Consider the following 23,686-nt stretch of genomic DNA (forward strand, 5'->3'; position numbering starts at 1 on the left):
AAGTGATGGAGCAAGGTGGAGAAACAAAATGTTGTACACCCCTTGTGAAGTCACACTTCGATAACATGTAACCTGAATTAATAGAGTGGTGCATGAGAATAACCAACCTAGAATAAAAACTTGGACGTATACACACGTGGGAAACTAATCTCTGCTTACGTTGCAATTATAATTAACTATGTAATTTTGTTGTGTTCTGTACTAATATGCTGCATTGATATAATGGAATGAAGCCTAAATGTGCTTTTTTATGTATTTATGGCTAGAAACTGGGCCTACAGTAAGTATATTACGCATAAGTGTTGCTTATCCGCTAGGTAACTACTAATAGGGAAAACCTTAGTAAGGGGGGAGGTAAACAGAAAGGCTATTTTTCAAAAGTTAACGTTTATTTGTGTTTGTTTCTATGATAGTTCCCATTCTGACTCGAGAGGCCTGTGGCAAAATGGAGTCACTAGTTTACTGCCCCTGGCAGTCACTCTTGTACACTCAACAAGGTAAACCCGGTTTCTACGAATTTAGTTTTACATCTAAAGTTTAAGCGCATGATAACAAATTCGACCAACCTATTCGTATTTCACTATCTTTCCCGCAGGTTTTATCGTGTTTTGAAGGCGAAGTCAAAGCAATTCCTATCCAATTCATTTCGCTGAGCTGAGGTCAACTATTATATGTGTGCACTACCATACCGGGAATTAATCTTGGCTTTCTAAACAGTAGCTAGCTGATAGGTAATTTTGTAGGACATGCAAATTTCTGCCATTGCATATCATCTAGCCTGCCCCTTCACACAGTCATAATATCTTCGTGTTTTTTTATATCCCCTCAAGGACTCTGCTCCGTTTATGCATCATTAGTAACGTTATCGGCTTCCTGGTATTCAATGTAATTTTTCCCCGTATTTTTAGGTAAGGGCTCATCAGGTACCTCTGAACTTTGATCTATTTCTGTTTCTTGATCTATAGGTCAAATCACATTAAAAATCTTGGGATTTTACATATGTTTAACCCAACCCCTACTTTTTAGGTTCTTTTATTCTATATGAGGCACTTTTCTTATTTTTACCACATTTTCACGATATCTTCACATTTTTAAGCTTGGTGATTGGATCTTTTCTCTTTTCCTGGCACTTACCAGCTATTATTTCACCTTAGCCTCTTCTCACCCGATGTAGCATATGTGAATCATTGCAGTGTACTGGACTGGTATATATATATTTTTTTTTTATGTATCATGTATATTATTTCTTTTTAGAATCTTCAAGTGGTTCTCCCGAAGAAGGCGTGTGTTACGCCGAAACGCGCGTAGAGATTATTAATTAACCCACTTGGTTGTTTTTACGACTGTATCTGTTTTTATTTATGTATGTTAATTGATTTATAACATGATTAATGGTATATGTTGTAATATTTGTGATCATTTGTGATAACATCTGTAAGTTTTGCATTTTTAAACCTATGTTATGTATATCCTGTAATAAATTAATAATATTTACTTTAATGCTTTTATTGTTATTTTCTCCTGTACACTGCATTAGTTTAGATTTGTTGTGCCTACATTTTTTGTGCCACTGTACCCGTTATCCTTTAGGACCCCACAGTTGCCTAGGATTTGCTATTTTTATAAATATTGTGCCCTGACCTAGGAACTTGCCACTAGTTTCAGGGGGTCCCTTTCTTATATAGTCACTAGTTTACTGTGACAGCCAAAGACAGAACGCATGTGCAGCCAGAGAGATGAAAATAAATGTGAGCTGCTTGGGCCTGTGCGGAAGGCGGTTCACGGCCACCGTGGCCTGGAAGTCTAGATGGCTGCCAAATGATGAGAGCAACGGTTCTGAACGTGAGAATATTGCTTGAAGTTGCGAGTTAAGGAAACTCGACTAGGCCGGACTTGAATAAACAATGGGGGCATTAAAAAACCCCTGACAGGAAGAAATTGTATAATGTGGAGATGAGGTTATGCTCATCCACCCCTGAACTGACCAATGAGGGCTCGACTTTTCTTTAAAAGTTACTCTTTTAGATAGAAAGAGCTAGTGAAAAAAGTATAAAAAGTGCTGATTTTACCGAGTAAAAAACGTCTTCTTGATTTCCTCCCGAGATGCTGCCGGATTTCTGATGTTCCTGTGATGTAAGAACTCTCTTCTTGACTTATGATTTTTCTTTGCAGGAATGGCATTTTAGTGAGGGATTTTGGTTAGTGAGATAGGAGAATGGACTTCGGGAACTATCTGACTTTTGCTAATACTTGTGTTCTGAACCTAAAAATTGCTATCGTAATTCTCTGAAATTTTCTCAAAATAAATGAAATTAACTGTTTTGAATTAAAAACTTCCGTTTTAATGTCATTTAAAGATTAAGAAAATAAATAAAGAGAAGAAACTTTTAGACATGTTAATAAAATTAGATAAATGGGAAATTAAAGCTGGTATCGAGTTTTCCTACGCTTAATTTTCTTACTAGCAGGCTCATCGACCTTTACGGCGATATGTCTGAATGTATATTTTCTGATGATAAAAAACCATGGTAAACCTTCTAAAACTGCAGATGTATATAATATAAACGTTCAGTTAATTTAGACATTTCGCTCTGATACAGCAGCTCTCCATTGAGATTCACTGATTCCAAGAGTGAGATAGACATTGTGTGTACGAAACTCACAGTGATACGGGCCCCACTGGTGAGTGAATGTATGTTCTGGTGTTACAGGGATAAGTGATATGGCTTCAGAAATTATTTTTGGAGTAGCACTGCATCAGAAGCACCATGCAGCTGCTGTAGTATATTTCTGCCCCCCCCCACCCCTTCACCCCCCCTCCTCCACCGCCCCAGTGCTTTACCCAAAGTCCTTTTTAAGGGTGCCCTCAGGCTGTAATGGTACTCAGTGTCCCCCACCAGTACCTTACCCGAGCTCCTTTTCATGGAGTCCAGCAGGCTGCCGTGGCACCCCTGTACCCAACCAGTATCTTACCCCAGCTCCCAGTCCTAGGTGCCCTCAGGCTGCTGCGGTACCCCTGTACCCCACCAGTATCTTACCCCAGCTCCCAGTCCTAGGCGCCCTCAGGCTGCTGTGGCACCCCTGTACCCCACCAGTATCTTACCCCAGCTCCCAGTCCTAGGTGCCCTCAGGCTGCTGTGGTACCCCTGTACCCCACCAGTATCTTACCCCAGCTCCCAGTCCTAGGTGCCCTCAGGCTGCTGTGGCACCCCTGTACCCCACCAGTACCTTACCCCAGCTCCCAGTCCTAGGTGCCCTCCGGCTGCTGTGGCACCCCTGTACTCCACCAGTATCTTACCCCAGCTCCCAGTCCTAGGTGCCCTCAGGCTGCTGTGGCACCCCTGTACCCCACCAGTATCTTACCCCAGCTCCCAGTCCTAGGTGCCCTCAGGCTGCTGTGGTACCCCTGTACCCCACCAGTATCTTACCCCAGCTCCCAGTCCTAGGTGCCCTCCGGCTGCTGTGGCACCCCTGTACCCCACCAGTATCTTACCCCAGCTCCCAGTCCTAGGTGCCCTGATGCTGTCTTGGTACCCCTGTACCCCACCAGTATCTTTCCCCAGCTCCCAGTCCTAGGTGCCCTCAGGCTGCTGTGGCACCCCTGTACCCAACCAGTATCTTACCCCAGCTCCCAGTCCTAGGTGCCCTCAGGCTGCTGCGGTACCCCTGTACCCCACCAGTATCTTACCCCAGCTCCCAGTCCTAGGCGCCCTCAGGCTGCTGTGGCACCCCTGTACCCCACCAGTATCTTACCCCAGCTCCCAGTCCTAGGTGCCCTCAGGCTGCTGTGGTACCCCTGTACCCCACCAGTATCTTACCCCAGCTCCCAGTCCTAGGTGCCCTCAGGCTGCTGCGGTACCCCTGTACCCCACCAGTATCTTACCCCAGCTCCCAGTCCTAGGTGCCCTTAGGCTGCTGTGGTACCCCTGTACCCCACCAGTATCTTACCCCAGCTCCCAGTCCTAGGTGCCCTTAGGCTGCTGTGGTACCCCTGTACCCCACCAGTATCTTACCCCAGCTCCCAGTCCTAGGTGCCCTCAGGCTGCTGTGGCACCCCTGTACCCCACCAGTATCTTACCCCAGCTCCCAGTCCTAGGTGCCCTCAGGCTGCCGTGGCACCCCTGTACCCAACCAGTATCTTACCCCAGCTCCCAGTCCTAGGCGCCCTCAGGCTGCTGTGGCACCCCTGTACCCCACCAGTATCTTACCCCAGCTCCCAGTCCTAGGTGCCCTCAGGCTGCTGTGGCACCCCTGTACCCCGCCAGTATCTTACCCCAGCTCCCAGTCCTAGGTGCCCTCAGGCTGCTGCGGTACCCCTGTACCCCACCAGTATCTTACCCCAGCTCCCAGTCCTAGGTGCCCTTAGGCTGCTGTGGTACCCCTGTACCCCACCAGTATCTTACCCCAGCTCCCAGTCCTAGGTGCCCTTAGGCTGCTGTGGTACCCCTGTACCCCACCAGTATCTTACCCCAGCTCCCAGTCCTAGGTGCCCTCAGGCTGCTGTGGCACCCCTGTACCCCACCAGTATCTTACCCCAGCTCCCAGTCCTAGGTGCCCTCAGGCTGCCGTGGCACCCCTGTACCCAACCAGTATCTTACCCCAGCTCCCAGTCCTAGGCGCCCTCAGGCTGCTGTGGCACCCCTGTACCCCACCAGTATCTTACCCCAGCTCCCAGTCCTAGGTGCCCTCAGGCTGCTGTGGCACCCCTGTACCCCGCCAGTATCTTACCCCAGCTCCCAGTCCTAGGTGCCCTCAGGCTGCTGTGGCACCCCTGTACCCCACCAGTATCTTACCCCAGCTCCCAGTCCTAGGTGCCCTCAGGCTGCTGTGGCACCCCTGTACCCTAACAGTCCTTACCCCAGCTCCCAGTCCTAGGTGCCCTCAGGCTGCTGTGGCACCCCTGTACCCCGCCAGTATCTTACCCCAGCTCCCAGTCCTAGGTGCCCTCAGGCTGCTGTGGCACCCCTGTACCCCACCAGTATCTTACCCCAGCTCCCAGTCCTAGGTGCCCTGATGCTGTCTTGGTACCCCTGTACCCCACCAGTATCTTTCCCCAGCTCCCAGTCCTAGGTGCCCTCAGGCTGCTGTGGCACCCCTGTACCCCACCAGTACCTTACCCCAGCTCCCAGTCCTAGGTGCCCTGATGCTGTCTTGGTACCCCTGTACCCCACCAGTATCTTTCCCCAGCTCCCAGTCCTAGGCGCCCTCAGGCTGCTGTGGCACCCCTGTACCCCACCAGTATCTTACCCCAGCTCCCAGTCCTAGGTGCCCTCAGGCTGCTGTGGTACCCCTGTACCCCACCAGTATCTTACCCCAGCTCCCAGTCCGAGGTGCCCTCAGGCTGCTGTGGTACCCCTGTACCCCACCAGTATCTTACCCCAGCTCCCAGTCCTAGGTGCCCTCAGGCTGCTGTGGCACCCCTGTACCCCACCAGTATCTTACCCCAGCTCCCAGTCCTAGGTGCCCTGATGCTGTCTTGGTACCCCTGTACCCCACCAGTATCTTACCCCAGCTCCCAGTCCTAGGTGCCCTCAGGCTGCTGTGGCACCCCTGTACCCCGCCAGTATCTTACCCCAGCTCCCAGTCCGAGGTGCCCTCAGGCTGCTGTGGTACCCCTGTACCCCACCAGTACCTTACCCCAGCTGGTTTTCATGGGCTCCTGCAGGCCGCTGTGCCACACCCAGCAGCTGTACACGTCTCCTGGGCTCGGGGTCACCCCCAGATACAGCTGGGCCTGGTAGGTCCAGTCCCCGTTGGGACGCAGGGTGCCACTGGTCGTGCCCCCTGGGACGGGGTCCCCGTTCTTCACCCAGGTGATGTTGATGGGCATGGGGTAGAAGTCAGACACGTCACAGATCAGCGTCATAGGGCCCCCCGGGTTCTCAGGCTTGGTGGGGGTGATGCGCACGGTGGGTGGACCTGGGAAGAGGTAAAATAGAGAGGTGAGGGGTCTGATCCTACAGCAGGAGACAGACAGACAGACAGCAGACTTCGGCACACCTCAGGAACACTGGCATAAAGTGAAACCAGGGGGGCATCTGAAAGGCCTGTAGGGCGGGGGCAGGGTCAGTCACATGCCACTGCTGCTGATGACTTAGGTTCAGCCGTATTCGGATGCGCGGGAGGCGCAAGGGTCGCTTCAGGCCAGAGTGCATCATGGGAGGACTTAGGATCTGTCAATTGCACAGAACAGTGAAACGAGTCGCCTGAGATGACACAGAGAGTCAGTACCAGAGCTGGGATTGGACACGTGGATGGAGGTGGGTGGAGATGGACTAAGATTCAACATGATCTGGGGACACCACAGGAGGAGGCAGCGGCGCAGAGCTTGGGTGGAGCTGTGGTGAGGCTGAGGAGGAACAGGGAGACGAAGAGTCCCCTGAAGTCTACAGCGCCACTGCTACCCAGGCACAGGGCTTCCAGGCACCAAAGGCCATATGTACGACCCTTGTAAATTGTGCCTCTCAATTTGCGCTCGATTGCGCGGCGCAATTTACAAAGTACTACAGTGTCAGAGACACTGATTGCGATTCCCAATGGGGTCGCAAAATGAGAGGCTCATGAATATTAATGAGCCACTCGCAATTTGTCACCCCATTTGGAATGGCTGGCCCTCCCAGGGATGGTGGACTGCTGGGCTCAGCAGACCTGCATGTCTGGGACTGCTTGCCAATAAAGCTTTATTTTTTTTTAATGCTGCCCGTTTTCCTTAAAGGAAAACGGGCTGCATTTGAAAAAAAAAATGAAAAGTTTTTGTTTCATTTATTTATTAAGGACAGGTAGTGGTCCCTAGGGCCACTGCCTGACCTTAAAAAAAAAAATCAGAGCCAGTCACGAATGGGAAGGGGTCCCCTGGAGACCCCTTCCCATTTGCGACTGCATTACCACCCTCATGAAGAGGGTGGTCATTTGTGAGTGTTTTGTGACAGCAACAGTGCTTGCAAAACATTGGTACATGGCTTGTGCCTCGCGACTAGTAAGGGAACGCCCCTTCCTAACAGCGAGTCGCAAAACACTATTTTGCCACTCGCAAATTATTTGTGAGTCGCAAAATAGTGTTTCTACATGGACCTATCAGAATGAGCATGCGCAGACAGGTCGCAAAACACTGTTTTAAAGTGGAGATCCACCGCCAATGGAAGGGTCTGATTCCAGGCAGAGGTGCGATCACCCATTGAAGGGCAGGGTTCATGGGAGGAGGTCGGGCCACTCAACATAATACTGGGCTGCTGGGCGTGAGCAGGGCCATACACTAAAAGGGCAGGACTTCTGGGTGAGCGTCACTCATTACCAATGAAAGGGCAGTACTTCTGGGTGGGGGTCTCGCACTACCACTGAAAGGGCAGTACTTCTGGGACAGGGTCACTCACTACCACTGAAAGGGCAGTACTTTTGGGTGAGGGTCACCGAGTGCCACTGAAAAAGCAGTGCTTCTGGCTGAGGGTAACCGACTGTCACTGAAAAGACAGTACTTATGGGAGAGGGTCACTCACTACCACTGAAAGGGCAGTACTTTTTGGTGGTGATCACTGACTAACACTGAAAGGGCAGTTCTTCTGGGTGAGGGTCACTGAGTATCACTGAAAGGACAGTACTTCTGGGTGAGGGTCACTGACTACCACTGAAAGGGCAATACTTCTGGGTGAGGGTCACTGAGTACCACTGAAAGGGCAGTAGTTCTGGGTGAGAGTGGGGGTCTCTCACTATCACTGAAAGGTCAGTATTTCTGGAGAGAGTGGGGGTCTCTCACTCCCACTGAGAGGTCAGAGGTCCAGTCGCGGGCAGTGCTGTGAGTGGTTTGGGGCTCCGGGTGGAGTGGTACTCACTGGTCCTCTGCACCGTGTCCTTCCAGAAGCGCTGGGCGTTGAGTTTGCAGGCCTGCATCTTGGCCTCCATCCAGTGGCTGGTGTTGGGGTTCGTGTTTAAGAAGGTGGTGACAGTCGCGATGGCACTGTGCACTTCAGGGATGCAGTATTTGCACGGCACGAAGACGCCACCATCACTGTCGTACTCCGCGAGGGTCTGCTTGTTGAGGATCAGCGAGTTATAAAACCCCATCTTCTCCAGACCTCCATCGGTGGCACAAGCTCCAAACATCTGAAAAAGGAAACCAGCTGTGGGGAAAGAGGGCACAAGAGTGTCAGCCATGGGTACAAGAGTATCAGCTGAGGGCACATGAGTGTCAACTGTGGGTACAAGAGTATCAACTGAGGGTACAATAGAATGAGCTGAGGGTACAAGAGTATCAGCTGTGGGTACAAGAATGTCAGCCGCGGGAACAAGAGTGTCAGCCGTGGGCTCAAGAGTGTCAGCTAGCGGGCAAAAGAGTGTCAGTTAGTGGGCACAAGAGTGTCAGCCATGGGCACAGGTATCAACCAGTGGGCACAAGAGCTTTGGTCAGTGGGCACAAGTGTCAACCAGTGAGCACAAGAGTATCAGCCGTTGTCACAAGAGTGTCAGCCAGTGAGCACAAGAGTTTCAGCTCTGGGTACAATGGTGTCAGCTGTGGGTACAACAGTGTCAACTGTGGATACAAGCGTGTCAGCCAGTGGACAGGAGTGTCAGCCAAGGGCTCAAAAGTGTCAGCCAGTGGGCACAAGAGTGTCAGCCAGTGGGCTCAAGAGTGTCAGCTGTGGTCACAAGAGTGTCAGCCAGTGGGCACAAGAGTGTCAGCCATGTGAACAAGTGTGTCAGCCGTGGGCTCAAGAGTGTCAGCTAGCGGGCAAAAGAGTGTCAGTTAGTGGGCACAAGAGTGTCAGCCATGGGCACAGGTATCAACCAGTGGGCACAAGAGCTTTGGTCAGTGGGCACAAGTGTCAGCCAGTGAGCACAAGAGTTTCAGCTCTGGGTACAATGGTGTCAGCTGTGGGTACAACAGTGTCAACTGTGGATACAAGCGTGTCAGCCAGTGGACAGGAGTGTCAGCCAAGGGCTCAAAAGTGTCAGCCGTGGGCTCAAGAGTGTCAGCTGTGGGCACAAGAGTGTTAGCCAGTGGGCTCAAGAGTGTCAGCTGTGGGCACAAGAGTGTCAGCCAGTGGGCACAAGAGTGTTAGCCAGTGGGCTCAAGAGTGTCAGCCGTGGGAACAAGAGTATCAGCAGTGGGCACAAGAGTGTTAGCCAGTGGGCACAAGATTGTCAGCTGTGGGTACAAGAGTGTCAGCCGTGGGCACAGGGGTGTCAGTCCTGGGTAGAAGTGTCAACCAGTGGGCACAAGAGTGCCAGCTGTGGGCTCAAGAGTGTCAGCCGTGGGCTCAAGAGTGTCAGCTGGGGGTACAAGGGTGCTAGCTGTGTGCACAAGTGTGTGATCCAGTGGGCACAGGGTTGTCAGCTGTGGGCACTAGAGTGTCAGCCATGGGTAGAATTGTCAACCAGTGGGCCTAAGACTGTCAGCCAGTGGGCACAAGTGTCAGCCAGTGGGCATGAGTGTCAGACAGGCCACTAGAGCAGTGGCTCTTTACAGTTTGACTTCTGTTGATCCCCACTCAATCATCAGGATCCGGGGACCCCCACTGACTCATTACGGGAAGCCATGGTTCTCGGTTGTAGCATTTTTTTGATGATTTGAATCACTAAACAATATACAAAAACACTGAAACAAGCATTCATCAAATAAATAAACAAATAAAAAATGTATCTAATACACAAAAAAATATAAAAAATCCAAATGTTATATTGAATCCAAAGTTTGGAGAATTTCTGAATTCAATTGAGATCACTCCTAGTCCATACTATATTGTGTTCGATGCTTTGCACTGCTCACATGAATCAATCTGAGGACTTAATTTTTTGCCTCAAATTTCAAATTCTTTCTTATTTACAGAAAGTTTTGAAATGTTCAATTTTATCAATTTGCTTCTTCATTTATATAAACTTTATTTCTCTGTTAATATTATTTAACTTTCTAAGCAGTGGCAGACTTACTGAGGAGGCCTCGCGGACCCCCATGGGTCCCCGGACGGTATACACCTTTACAACGAACTACCATTACAACGCAACTTTTACAACGCAAACCATTACAACGCATAGCGCTGGGGGGCGCTCTAGGATAGGGAATAGGTTTAATGTACTATCCAACACCTTCCCTACTATCCACGGGGACTAGAGTTGGAATAGTAAATTAAACTATTCACTTTCCAGCGCCCAAAAGCATTATGCGTTGTAATGGTATGCATTGTAAAACTTGCGATGTAAAGGTAGGCGTTGTAAAAGTATGCTTTGTAACGTCATACATCCGTCCCCGGTCTACAGGTTAGAACCACTGTACTAGAGGACGAAAGGAGGAGGAAAGGAGGGAGGAAGGTGACAAGTGATGAAGAGGTAAGAATGAGGGATAGGAAGAGAGAAAGGAAGTTACACGGCAGCGTGGAAGGAAGGAGGCGAGGCACTGATGAAGAAAGAGCAAGAGGGGAAGGATACAAGAAAGAGAACAGCAGGGGGGTAGGGTAAGACCTTGAGGAGGAAAGTGGGATATGAATGAATGAATGAATGATCATCTTGTAGATCACAAACTTTGCCCAAAGGCGTCAAGGCGCTAGGGATAGAACCAGAGGCCATGAATAGTAGGGATGAGGCTTTCAGATATTAATGTGCGAAGAGCCATGATTTTAAAGACTTGTGAAAGGGTAGTTGCGACTCTTGACAAGAGATCGTTAGAGGGAGAGTGTTCAAGAGCTTAGAAGTGGCGACAACAAAGGGTCTCCCCCGACCACCTAGCCCTCCTAAACCTAGGGACTACCTACCAGTTTTTATTGGCAGAACGAGTTTGTTTTGTGGGAACGTACAGTTGGAAGAGTCTTTTAATACATTCAGGACCAGAATTGTGAATAGCATATGGACAAGGTATAGGGCCTTAAACAGAATTCTCTTTTCTAGGGAAGCCAATGTCATTTGCTAATTTCTGCAGAGACCGAGTGGAATTCAGGAAGATCCATCACGAGTCTCGCTGCTGCATTCTGGACAAGTTGCAGTATATGGATGGTTCCCTCGTTAATGTCCAGGTAGAAGGCATTACAATAGTCCGGCCCGCACAAACTCAGGGCAACAGCTGCCTGCTTTCGAGAAAAGAGAGAAAGACATGTAAAGATCTTCCTCTGGATCCTTATAACCCCGAAACAGGTAGAAACAGTTCTATAGACCTAGGGGTTGAAAGAGAGATAATTTTCAACTATAACACCAAGACGCTTTGCTGATACAGCAGGGCAAGGGCATGGTCCGACCATATGGATTGTTGGCTGCCAAAGACCAGGACCTCTGTTTTGTCCCCATTGAGTTGAAAATGGTTGTCTACCATCCCGGTGGCCACAACCCGCATGCATCTTTTAAAATTTGCTGCAGATGCTTCAATGCTGTTAGTGATAGACACAATGATTTGTGTGTCATCAGCACAGTGCAGGGCCTCCAGCCCGAAGGATCTGATGACCTTGGCCAATGGCGAGACATAAATGTTAAATAAAGTAGGACTCAAGGAGGAACCCTGTGGAACTCCACAGAAGGTGGAAATGTATTCAGAATAGAATTGGTTCATCTTTACATTTTGTGAGCTATCTGTGAGAAATGAGGACAGAAGCTCCAGAGCGCAGCCTGGGACGTCGACTTCTTGAAGACGGTTAATCAGCCTTGTTGCCGAGATGGTATCGAAGGCCGCAGATAGGTCCAAAAGTATTAACAGAGAGGTGTGCCCAGCATCTACTTGGGTACATATGTTATTTACTGCAGGTATTAAGGCAGTCTCAGAGTTGTGGCCACTCCTGAAACCACATTGGGAGCCGTCAAGCAGGTGAAGTTGCTCCAGGTAGGTGCTTAGTTGGGTATTTAGATGCTTCTCCAGAATCTTGGCAGGTATTGGTAGCAACAAGATGGGCTGATTTTTTTTAGGTTCTGAAGGGTCCAGGTTGGTTTTCTTTAGTAGAGGCTTAACCACCGCTGTTTTCCAGTTGAGTGGAAAATGCCCCGCTGAGATAGCCAGATTAAGCGCGGACATTACGTGAGCGACGATCATCTCCCTTCCTAATTTCATAGTCTTCAGGGGGCAGGGTTCCAAAGGGGACCCGGATGTAATTCCCCCTAAGAGATGATCCTTTTGCTCATGGGACAGGTGAAGAAAGGCAGGCTGCATTTGATAGGTTATATTATAGGACATCAACAATTGTTCTGTAAGGAGTATCTTAAATACTCGGAGACGTATGTGTACGTTTAATAGTAAATGCACTTGCAGGGAGGATGCCACCCTATAATGCCTGCTTCATGACTGCTCCTGCCAGCCCAGTTCAGTGCCTGTTCATTCCTCATCAGTTCTGTCCAGCAAGATTACAGGGTAGCTGCAGACGGGGTCCGAGCTACCTGACCTGTCCTGGCCGGTGGCCATTGGTGGGTCATCTGAGGTCACCGGCTGCTGGCGGAGTAAGTCAGTAAGATTTTTGTCAAACGTGCAATGCGGAGGCGTCTTAGCGCCAGCGTTCTCTAAGTAATGTTCTGTTAACTAGTTGGCGTCTTCGTCAATATTGATGAAATAGAAATCACTATTTGTGTGGCGCCTGCGTAGGCCGCAGCAACAAAGCTATAAGACCTGCTAGGTTTGGCCAGGAGGGTGACACAGATGTTGAATAGTGTGGGGGACAATGACAAACCCTCAGGCACCCCACAGAGCAAGGAAAAGGGATTTGAGACGAAATCTCCAAAAGCCACACTTTGTTCTCTATCAGAGAGCAACAAGCTGTGGATGATAAGGCCTTCACCTCCCATCCTGATATTCTGTAGCCGGTTGACCAGCAGAGAATGGTTCACCGCGTCAAACGTGGCAAAGAGATCGATAAGAATCAGGGCAGCCCTACCTTCAGAGTCCACCTGCCTACGGATCTCTTCAGTGGCAACTACTAAAGCAGATTCAGTGCAGTGTTGTTGCCTGAACCAATGCAGAGCGACGTCTGAAATATTATGGGCATCTAAGAATATCATAAGGTCTTCTTTAAGGGCCTTCGCCAGAATGTTAGGAGGTAAGGGTACTCTAGATATTGGACAATAGCTCTTAGTATCCTCTTGGTCCAGAGAAGGGTTTTTTCGATAACGGGCAAATAGACGCCCTCAGTACCTGATTGAGAAGTACCGTAAGATGCTTAGCGACTGTCTTTGAAAGCATATGCAGTACAAATGGTGGGCAGGGGTCCAACGGTGAGCCTGATTTAGTTGTCTCAAGAAATCGGATGGTTCCTTCCTCAGTTAGAGGTGAGAAGCAGTCCAGCACAATCTGATTGAGTCCAAGATGCTTCCGTACTTTCTGATATGGTGAGGAGGGGTGAAATATTTTTCAGGCTATTAGTCTTACAATTCAAGGAGAATTCTTCATAGACGCTATGGAAGTGTGAGTCTCGGGGAGCAGAGGAAGCCTGCAAATAGTGAATGGTGGAACATGCACTTGGGCATTCGGGCGGTCACTCAACACGGAAGTGAGTTCTCCTCAAGAATGAGGGTAAAGGGTCAGTCGAGCCGCACATAGGTGTCAATGTCACATCAAGAAAATGTTCTTGGCAAGTCAGGGCACAGGCACATGGACCTCACACAGACATCAACACTTGAAGCACAGCATCTCAAGGGCAATCGGCGGACGTCAGCGCCATTCAAACAGGCACACGGTGGCGCAGAGTGCAGAAAAAAAGGGCAACATGCGGACGTCAGCGTCACTCGAACAGGCACACGGTGGTGCAGACATATGAACATCAGCAGTGCATGTCTAAGTCCTCACTTAGAGGCAGCAGAGGGCAGAAGTTGCAGTCTGTGGCTTCTCAGACCTCCTCACAGCTGGGTCTGAACACTAAACTATGTCTGAATGTCACTGGGCCTCTACAGGCAGGGCAGCTCTCCTCGCCCCACACTGTGGCAGCAACAAAGCCTTTTCCTCAGTCCCGAGGGTCCTTTGCCTCAAAAGAAACAGTCAGGAACTGTTCATTTCATGAAGTGCGTGGTAATAAGTAAGGAGCCCACACGCAGCCTGTCCTTATGCATCAGATGCCCAATGAAGACTGAGCAACCGGTGCGGGACAGCAGAGCGGGCCATAAAGCAGTGACTTAAAAGGAAACAAAGCAACCGGAATGCATTTACTTTTGACAGGTGAGCTCGCTTTGCAAAACAGGAGCCCGCTCGCTCATAACACGTTCTTAAAAGGTACCGTGCACGCCATACATTGCGGCAATGTGTTATGGTACAACACCCACCCAGGAGTGCAGCGAGGGTGGAAAATGCAGGAACCTGTAAAGCCAGGCCCCATCCGGCCGCAGCATCATGGATTGTCTGAAGAGGCTCCATCGCGCCCTTCCAGGAGTCCAGGTACCAAGGTGTGGACGAGGCTGTTGGCGACAGGGCGACACAAGGGCTTGGAGTTGTTCTGTGATTATAATAAGGTGGACTGAGTGTTGTCTGTGTTAAACCAGGTCCATGGTGCTGGGTTACCTGTAAAACAGGCTTCAGGGCTTCTGGTTCCAAGACCTTCCTAGGACCAAAATTGTGTTACCCTTGCCACCTTTCGCCTATTGCGCTATAGGCCCAGGTGCCAACGGCACGTGTATGCTAAAGTCCCTCTACTTCCATTCTTAAAATACAATTCTTAATCTAGAAGTTTTCCTTTACAATATGAATGTAGATTCTGAATCATTGTTTTTGAATAAAACATCTAAGTCCCCTGACAGTCTGTAATCTATATATATAAAAACGAATGTATGTCTGTCTGTCTGTCTGTCTGTTTGTCCTTTATGCATTACTACACCATTCATCCGATTGCCATGAAACTTTGGGAAGTTTTTTAAATATCGGCCCCCCAGGGCCCTCATAATCTTTCGAATACTGAATTTTTCCATTTACGGAATACCAGGCAAAGCGACAACGTATAAGTCCATCGATACTGTGATGAATCAAGACGAAATTGTCAATTACCCAACGGAATTCTTGAATTCACTGGATTTGCCAGGTATGCCACCGCACATTTTAATATTGAAAATTGGCGTGCCGATCATTCTTCTCCGAAACATCAATCCACCACGACTTTGCAACGGTACAAGACTTTCGATGAAAAAAGAGGATGAACAATGTCATCGAAGCTACAATTTTCAATAGGAAATTCAAGGGGGAAGATGTACTGTTGCCACGTATTCCAATGATCCCAACAGATATGCCTTTTGAATTCAAACGTTTACAGTTTCCGGTGCGACTCGCTTTTGCAATGACCATCAACAAAGCACAAGGACAATCGCTGCAAGTGTGTGGACTAGATTTGGAGAATCCGTGCTTCTCACATGGACAACTGTATGTGGCCAGCTCACGCGAAGGAAAACCTTCTGATTTATTCGTGTACGCACCAGACGGAAAAACTAAAAATATCGTGTATCCACAAGCACTCGAATAAATAAATAAATTAAAACGACACTTTGAAATGTTTTCCATAATAAAATGAATATGTTTCAATAAAAATGACACAATGTAAATTGAATATTATCATAACGAGTTTCCTTGAATTTCCTTTCTTCTGAGATCGCAGCAACGCGCGACGGGTAAGCTAGTCCCGCTATAAAAACACGTGTCTATTTTTTCATTATAGACTAGGTGGGAAGGTACTAGTCAGCTGTATTTAGCAGGAAAGGTTGAGATATATTCAGAGATTTGCTCATGTAACTCTTAGGCAATATTACAATACCACCACTAGGTGGTGACCTAAGACTGCTGCTTTACTTTGATTCAGTGAAGCAACCTGGTATTAAGAGTCCATTGATGGCCCAGTGCGCTCTAGTTTTGTGACGTCACCTTGCTCACTCCTAGAGCAGACGCTGTAAACAGAACACTGAGCTACACCCTATAAAGGCAAGGAGATTTTTTTCCAGATCCTTTTCATTTAAACATTTTATGCCGAAGATTCGCGGTCATTGGCTGTTTGCACCGAGATGTTTCTTTACTGCACTGCTGAGGTCTGCTGCAGGGAACAGTAGGTTTAGTACTGGCTTGTATTAACCTGCTCCAGAGCATGTGTTTGTAAGGAATTCCCAAAAAACTGTTAACTATTTATACACCGTTGAATATCGATGCACGCCACTGAGGTCGTAGGCTGCATGTTTAATATATACATTTGAATATTTTAAAACGATTTGGTAAAAATATGCTCATAACTGGCAACGTTTTATATCTTTTGTGGGGGGGGGGGCAGGACCGTGAAAAGTGGGCGCTTATTGTGTGGCAGCCACATTGAAGGAATGAAACACATGTCAAGAAATCGGAAATAAGGCGGGATAGACTGACTGCCTCTTGCTGCATGCACGGTAGTGCCTCTTGCAATCCTGACATTCTGCCACGAGGTGGCGCTGCACGACGGGATTCCTTTCTCCTGTCTAGAAAGTGAAAGCAACTTAGTCCCTGTGCTACAGAACTGTGTTCATTCACATGTCAATGTCTTATTTGAAAACCGTGGGCTTCATTCTGGGGTTAGATTACACTCAACCTCGTCCTAATACCCGGGGCCGCAATCATACCCAAGGAGCACTTTTCCTGTTTGTGCCACTGTGCACTTTAAAACAGGTGCGACAGGTGCAAAGCGGGAAAGTGAGCCCTATTACATTGAGTGTGCTGCCGGATGTATGACGGTACGACGCGTACCGTCACAACGCGTGCTTTAACAACGCGTCCCTTACAACGCAAGTCGTTACCACGACTTGCATTGGGGGCGCAGATTGAGAATAGTATAATTTACTATTCTAACACCAGTCCCCGTGGACACTAGGGAAGGTGTTGGAATAGTAAATATACTATTCTTAATCCTCTAGCGCCCTCCAGCGCAAGTCGTGGTTACGACTTGCGTTGTAATGGACGTGTTGTTAAAGCCTTGCGGAGTAAAATCCGCGTGGTAAAGGATGTTTCCCGTGCTGCCCCCAAGGAGTCCCCGATGTTGGGATGCCCTGGGGAAGTATCCTGACCCGGAAGCCGTTCGTTTAGAGCAGAGAGGCCGTAGTCTGCCGATCGGATTTCATCCTTAACCTTTTGCCACAGCACAAATTCCGCCACAGTGTGGGGGGTGGGGAGGGGGGAGGGATGGCGCTAGTGGGTGGGCGCGGCGCAGCGCTGCGGTGCTCATGACGGCTCCTGGCCGTCACAAATCACGGTGGGCGTGTGCTCATGACGGCCGGGAGCCATACAAACTCCGCCCACTAATTAATTCTCCCGCACAGGCGGGGAATTAACATTGCGTGGGAGGAGCGGCAACGTTCGGACAGCTCCCGGCCGTCATGAGCACACGCCTAACGTGACTCATGACGGCCGGGAGCCATCATGAGCACTGACGAGATTAATATCTGATTATTGGCAAGCAAGTTGACCAGTACAGCATCATCAATTATTGAAAACAACGATTTTTACAATAACATAGCCAAAATAACGGTGCACTGGTTATGCTAAGTACCAGTTTTTATACGGTCCCCCTTTTATTATTAGTTACATCGCTCACAACGGTGGCTCAGACGAACACAAATTATAAGAATTACTTACCAAAATAAAGGTTATTCCAATTTTAAAACCCAACGGATGAGTCTTCCTTCCGTTTTCATCAAGAAATATTAAACCCTTGATATATTAAAATCTTTTTTTTTTTTAGAAAACTCTGTCCTGAAGAAGGTGAAGGAGTTACATCTCACTGAAACGCCGCGTCAACCTTTTGTAGTTTTCTTGTGATGCAGAAAATGTTATCCATAAGATTTAAGAATAATGTACTTTTAGCATGAGATGCTTTTAAACCCATATGCAATTCTATTGTCTAAATTTTATTACATTTTGATACTATTATACAAGTTTGGATATTGTATTCATGTATATTTTTGATCTTTTGTCTCTAAGTAATTTTCACGGGATTTTATTGTCTTTGGTACTTTACAGCTCATTTTTTCAACACATGGTCCATACATTTTCTTGTGTATAGATTAGAGAAATCTGTTGTTTCATTTGCCCTGGGGGCATTGCATACAAGTAAAAAAGTTCTGCGTTTCCCAGTGCGGGCAGCAACCAACTGCACTTTCACGTGGGGTTAGAGATCCCCTTGCAGGCGGATGTCTGGAGGGTCCAAGGGACCCCTTTCATCCTTGCGAGGACTCCTATCATGGGGTGCATTGTCAGTGCGCCTCCTGACTGCTTCTTTGCTTCTGCGCACGCATCTATAATACAGCGCGGGCGCACCCTCTGGTGATAGCGCTGGTGTTATATGTGCACTAGATCTATTTGTATTACAGAAAGGGCCATAAAGTGCCTGCAGCCCGTTCTATAATACCAACGTGCCCCGGGGGTGCGCATAGTTGGTGCACAGATGCCCGTTGCGGCCCTGGGGCTTGCTCTACAATATGGCCCCTGGACCAAGGACCTTCTGACCCCGCTGTGAGCTTCTTCCTCATGCCTGTGCTGTTCATGTGTCCTTTCCTGGGGATATATGAATCTAACGTGTTGCGCGTTCCATTCCGGAGTGTACGGCGCAATCATTCTCAGGTAATGCAACTAGAATTTGGAACTTGCTACCTCCAAACCTTTGCACCACCACCTCTTTCCGGATCCTCAAAACGGATCTCAAAACTCCTCTCTTCCAAAGACATCTTTCACAATAACACTCCTCGCCAAGCTCCCAGCAACCATACGCCATCGCATTTAATGGCATGACCCGGACTGTGTCATAAAACTCTTGAGAGCTATAAATCTGTAACTTGAGTTAACTTGTATTTAACTTTGTAAATATGTATGTATGTAATATTCATCGGTATATCCTGAATTGCTTTAACCTTTCGAAATATGTAACCTGTAATTAATATGGATTTCAAAATACATACCTCTCACCATGAGTAACCGTAGTAGCTACGTATTGTCTCCAACTACTCTGTTGCTCTCAATTTCTCATGTAACGTTCTTTGCTCTACTGTAAAGCACTCTGACACCTTTGGGTAATGTCTGCACTATATAAAATAACATAAATAAATAACATGTGTGCCCAGATGTCCAGTCTGGAGTGTAGGTGTGTCCAGATGTCCATTCCGAAGTTTATGTGCCCAGATCTTCAGTCCAGAATGTAGGTGTCCCCAGAAGTCCAGGTGTCCATTACAGAGTGTATGTGTGCCCAGATGACCATGTGGCCAATAGTGTATGTCTGTCCAGGTGTCCATTCCGGATTCTACCTGTGCCAAGATGTCCAGTCCGGAGTATAGTGTGCCCAGATGTCCAGTCCGGAGTGTGCATTTGTCCAGGTGTCCATTCCGGAGTGTGCATGCCTCTAGGTGTCCTTTTTAGAGTGTGTGTGTTTAAGTGTCCTTTCCGGAGTGCACATGTCTCAGTATTCTTTCCGGAGTGTGAATGTGCCCAGGTGTTCATTCCGCAGTTTAAGTGTGTCAAGTATCCTTTTCGGAGTGTACATGTTTCCAGGTGTCCTTTCTGGAGTATACGTGTGCCCGGTGTCCAACATTGTATATGTAGCTCCTCTCTTCAGGAAGAGTGGGAGACCCAGAGCTACAACACGAGTACTGAAAAAACAAGCATTTGCAGTGCAATAGGTCTCGCAATCACACGCATTTGAGCTATTGGCATTGTAAATGACAAGGCATTCCATTTATAACAATAATAGCGTAAAATCCCACAAAAGCGCGACCTATTGCATTGCAATAAAGCACCTTCTCGACCGCTTGTTAAATTGCAAAGATCAGAGGAAGAGACCGGCCTGCGACATCTTCAGAGTAGTGAAAAATAGCGCAGTTAAGAAGATGTGTAAGTGTTGTAAATTACACAGACACTAAGTGTGAAATGAGAGTTACATATGATCCGAGCTATAAACACTGACAAAGCGCTCCATCACCTTTTGCTCTGTGATTACACTCTCACCGCTCCGGAGTGGGAGGGGGGGCTATTTCCTTTCCTGTCCGTGATTGGAGTGTGCAGTGTGGCATTGCATAATGTCATTGCTATCTTTGGCCTAATAAAAAACACTCCAGCTGCCGTGGGGCCCTAGCTTCACAACCGGGTGCAGAACGGGCTGTGCTTTAGGACAGGCATAGAGGGCGGGAGGGATACCAAGATAACGAGATCCCGAACCCCTTTAACCATGATGCAAAGTTTCACCTCCGCTCTACCCCTCAGGAGGAGGAGAATGAGAACGCATCCTCTTCTACCCTCCATTATTACGCAGAGGTGCAAAAAACCATGAACGAAACCCCTGAAATACTCTCTTGAGAACTAAATGCCCAAATCATGAGGAGCAGGGGCACTGGGATTATGCGATTGTGCAGCTGCGGCGATTTTCGCATAGGTGTAAATTTATCGCATTCGCCACATAATCCATAATTTGCAGATTTTAACCTCAAAAAAAATTGTTTCTCGCTCAATCTGTTCAAAAGTTAGTAAAACACAGCGACACGTGTTGCTGCAAACTGGAGGGCCATCTGCAATGGTGGACTGGCCCCCTTTCTAATGCATATTGCTATATAAAGGTGTTAAACTGGTACTAATGAGGTACAACTTATGCCCAGACACTGTTAAGAAGCAAGTACAGTCCCTGGAGAGATGCTGCACCCTCGAACGAGGAAGTAATGGCCCTGCTGCCAATATTACACCATGAATCCTGTACGGTAACCTCGGCTTATTTTATTTATGCATTATTATATAGCGCTGACATTCCCCTAAGATGTTTGAGCGCTTTGCAAAGGAAAAGGAATATTACATAAATGTGCGAGTATCATTACATGGGCCATAGCGTTACACTGGTCCACGTGCCTGGTAATAGTAACAGGAGTCCCAGACTTAACGCAACAGTTAGAAGAATACGTATTAAAAGTGCATTGATTGGTTTCATTTTGAGGGGGGGTAGCTAAAATATCTGCAAGCGAAGGGCTTTCAGTTAGGTTTTAAAGACAGCAATTGAAGTGTGATGTGTAAGTCTCCTTAGCTTGGAGAAGTAGTGTCGGAACCCGAAAGCTATTCTAAATCGCTCTTTGTTTGTGAAGTATTGATAAAGACCGAATAGCTTTATTTTTGCAGTTTTATATAGCGCGAACTCGACCCGAAGGTATCGGAGTGCTTTACATTGCACCAGTTACGTTATACAAGGACACATTCATTTTTTCTAGGTAAGTGGAGATTAAGTGATTTGCCCAGAATCACAGGATGTTGAGCCGACGCCGAGACTCGAACCTGGTTCCCCAGTTCCAAATTCGGAAGTTCTGCCGTAACACCACAACTACAGCAGCTTTTGTTGCCATTTTCTTCAAGATCACTACACTTACGGCGCTCTCCTCCTTCCCTCCAACATCCTCACCTTACCCTCTCCATTTCATAACTATGTAGACCAAATGAGTGAAAATTGGAGCCAACTGTTTCAAGATCATTTACCCACCCCCTTTCCCAATTTGACCAAAGCATCAGTAAAAAGGCTCCAACATAACACCCTGGAAGAAGTCTCCCTCCACTCCAGCACATCTTCTCCCCTCCTCGTTGCACTCCCCCTCAAGTTGTTCTCCCTCCTGACCCCATCGAACAACTTAACATTCCATGTCCAGCACTGCTCTCTTTAGACTTAGAAAATAAACTAAGATATGTCATCTACGATATCTCCCAGCTTGAAGCTACCATCTCACTCCTAATTGCTAAAATATCCAAACTCCCTAGGAGTACCCTCCCCCCACGCCCCAAAGAAGCCACCCACAATCTGTGCCCAACTGACCTTTCCAAGTCATTGGCTAGCTACAATTCATCCAACCCCCACATCTTCTCCTCTCCAGCTAACACTAATCACTCCACTATTCCGAACATCTCCCTCGCCCGAACCAAACATCAGCCATTTTCAACGGAGGCACCAACATTGAGGAACATTATCCCTATCGCCCCTAAAAGCCCTGACACCTCCTTCAACATAGCAGTCGTTTCCGAGCTGCGCTGTTTGCATCACAAGTGTAGATCTGCAAATAAAACAAGCTGGAAATTTCAGACATCCTTAATCTTAACAAACGTGATATACTTTTCCTCACTGAGACCGGGTTCAACGATGCCTCTCATACTTCTTTCAATCTTCTGCTCCTCACGGACTATTCCCTTATCAGAAATTATAGAGAGGATAAAGTTGGTGGATGCTTGGCAGGTAACTTCAGAAACTCCCTTCAATCCAAGGCTTCTCCCAGCAGCTCTTTCCGCACCTTCGAAAGCCTTTCTCTGGAGCTTCAAGTACAGCCCAGCTTCCCTTTCAGGTTCCATGCCATTTATCACCCACCTGGTGACTGCTCCGCCTTCTCGGAGGAGTTCACTGACTTTGCGAGTGACCAATACTCACAAAGCGACAAACAGATTTTTCTTGGAGATTTTAATCTTCACTGGGGCTCTCAGGAAGATTCAGCGGCCAACAGGCGTGCCACATTTCTCTTACAAAATGATCTTGTTCAACATAACACAAAACCCTAAGGGCTCCATTCTTGACCTTGTTATCTCCACAGTAGATATGCTAACTGCTGGTGATTCTATACCAGTAGACTGGTCTGACCACTCCTCATCCCCTTCTCTCTGCACCCATCTCATTCTGTTACTCTTGGCCAACCTAAAAGAACTACTACCTTCTTCCGTACCACCAAAAACATCAACATTGACATTTTGTGCAACACGGCTATGAGCTCACGTCCAATCTTAGACCCCTACTCTGATATCAACGACTTCACCACGCAATGCCTCTCCAGTCTATCAGCTGTAATTGATCATGTTGCTCCACTACAAAGTAAAACGAAAAGGCCCACACCTTCTGCACCATGGTTCAATAACTCCCTCTATGAAGAAAGAAAGAACTTGAGGTACCTGGAGAAACTATTGAGACAATCTCCTTCCATCATTAATCTCTCCAATCGCCGCTATGCAAGATCGCGCTACCACAAGCACATCTTCCGTGAAAATGTGATGTACTTCAGAACCCTCCTCGACTCTGCCAAGAACAGACCTAAAAAGTTATTTGACCTTATCAAAAGTACCAACATCTCTCCCTCAACTACCACATTTGACAACCATAACAAGAAAGCAGCGGATTTTGAACTATTCTTCGATGAAAAACTGAAATTGCTTGTCGATCACATCACTCATCCCACCTCCCTTGAGGACCGCAAATCCTTAGTCCTGTGGCAGAACTTTGACATCTTCACTGAAGATGCCCTCCTCAAAAGCATCCTAGAAAGAAAACCTCCTAACTATTCTGTTGACCCCATCCCTAATGACATCGCCATTCACACTCTCTCCTACTGGACCAGTCTGGTTAACCTCTTCCTCAACCAAGGCTCCCTTCCTGCTGCCCTTAAAACAGGACAGGTTACCCCACTTCTTCAGACGCCCTCTGCCGATGTGAATGACACCAACAATTTCCGCCCTATCACCAACCTCCCTTTTCTTGCTAAAATTACTGAAAGCTGTGTAGTGAAGCAACTTTCCCAAACATATCAAAGATAAGAGGTGTGGCGCCGCGGCCAGGGCGACTGACGCTGGAATCTGGGGACCACGGTTCGATCCCCGGCTCCGGCGGCAGGTCAGCCCAGCACCATGTGACTCTGGGCAATAGCTCGCTTAATCTTCCCAACGGCCCCCCAGCGCCTAGAGACCCTTACGGGTGATTGTGCGCTTTACAAATGTGGACTTTACTTTACTTTACCTTCTTGACTAATTCCAGTCTTGTTT

The 23,686-nt window shown here is 47.8% G+C and overlaps 1 protein-coding gene across 1 annotated transcript in view; it reads right to left on the reverse strand.

Annotated features, from left to right (window-relative positions):
• The window catches only part of LOC144754062 (class II histocompatibility antigen, M beta 1 chain-like), an 82,180-nt gene that overhangs the window by 54,767 nt on the left and 3,727 nt on the right, over window positions 1-23,686 (reverse strand). Inside the window, exons 2-3 of the mRNA XM_078641581.1 lie at window positions 7,827-8,114; window positions 5,638-5,919 (exon numbers count right to left, since the gene is read on the reverse strand). Of these exons, the coding sequence (XP_078497707.1) occupies window positions 5,638-5,919; window positions 7,827-8,114 (570 nt within the window). The remainder of the gene's footprint in view (window positions 1-5,637; window positions 5,920-7,826; window positions 8,115-23,686) is intronic.

The sequence above is a fragment of the Lissotriton helveticus genome, chromosome 5_1, assembly GCF_964261635.1.
Source record: "Lissotriton helveticus chromosome 5_1, aLisHel1.1, whole genome shotgun sequence".
Lineage (NCBI taxonomy): Eukaryota > Metazoa > Chordata > Amphibia > Caudata > Salamandridae > Lissotriton > Lissotriton helveticus.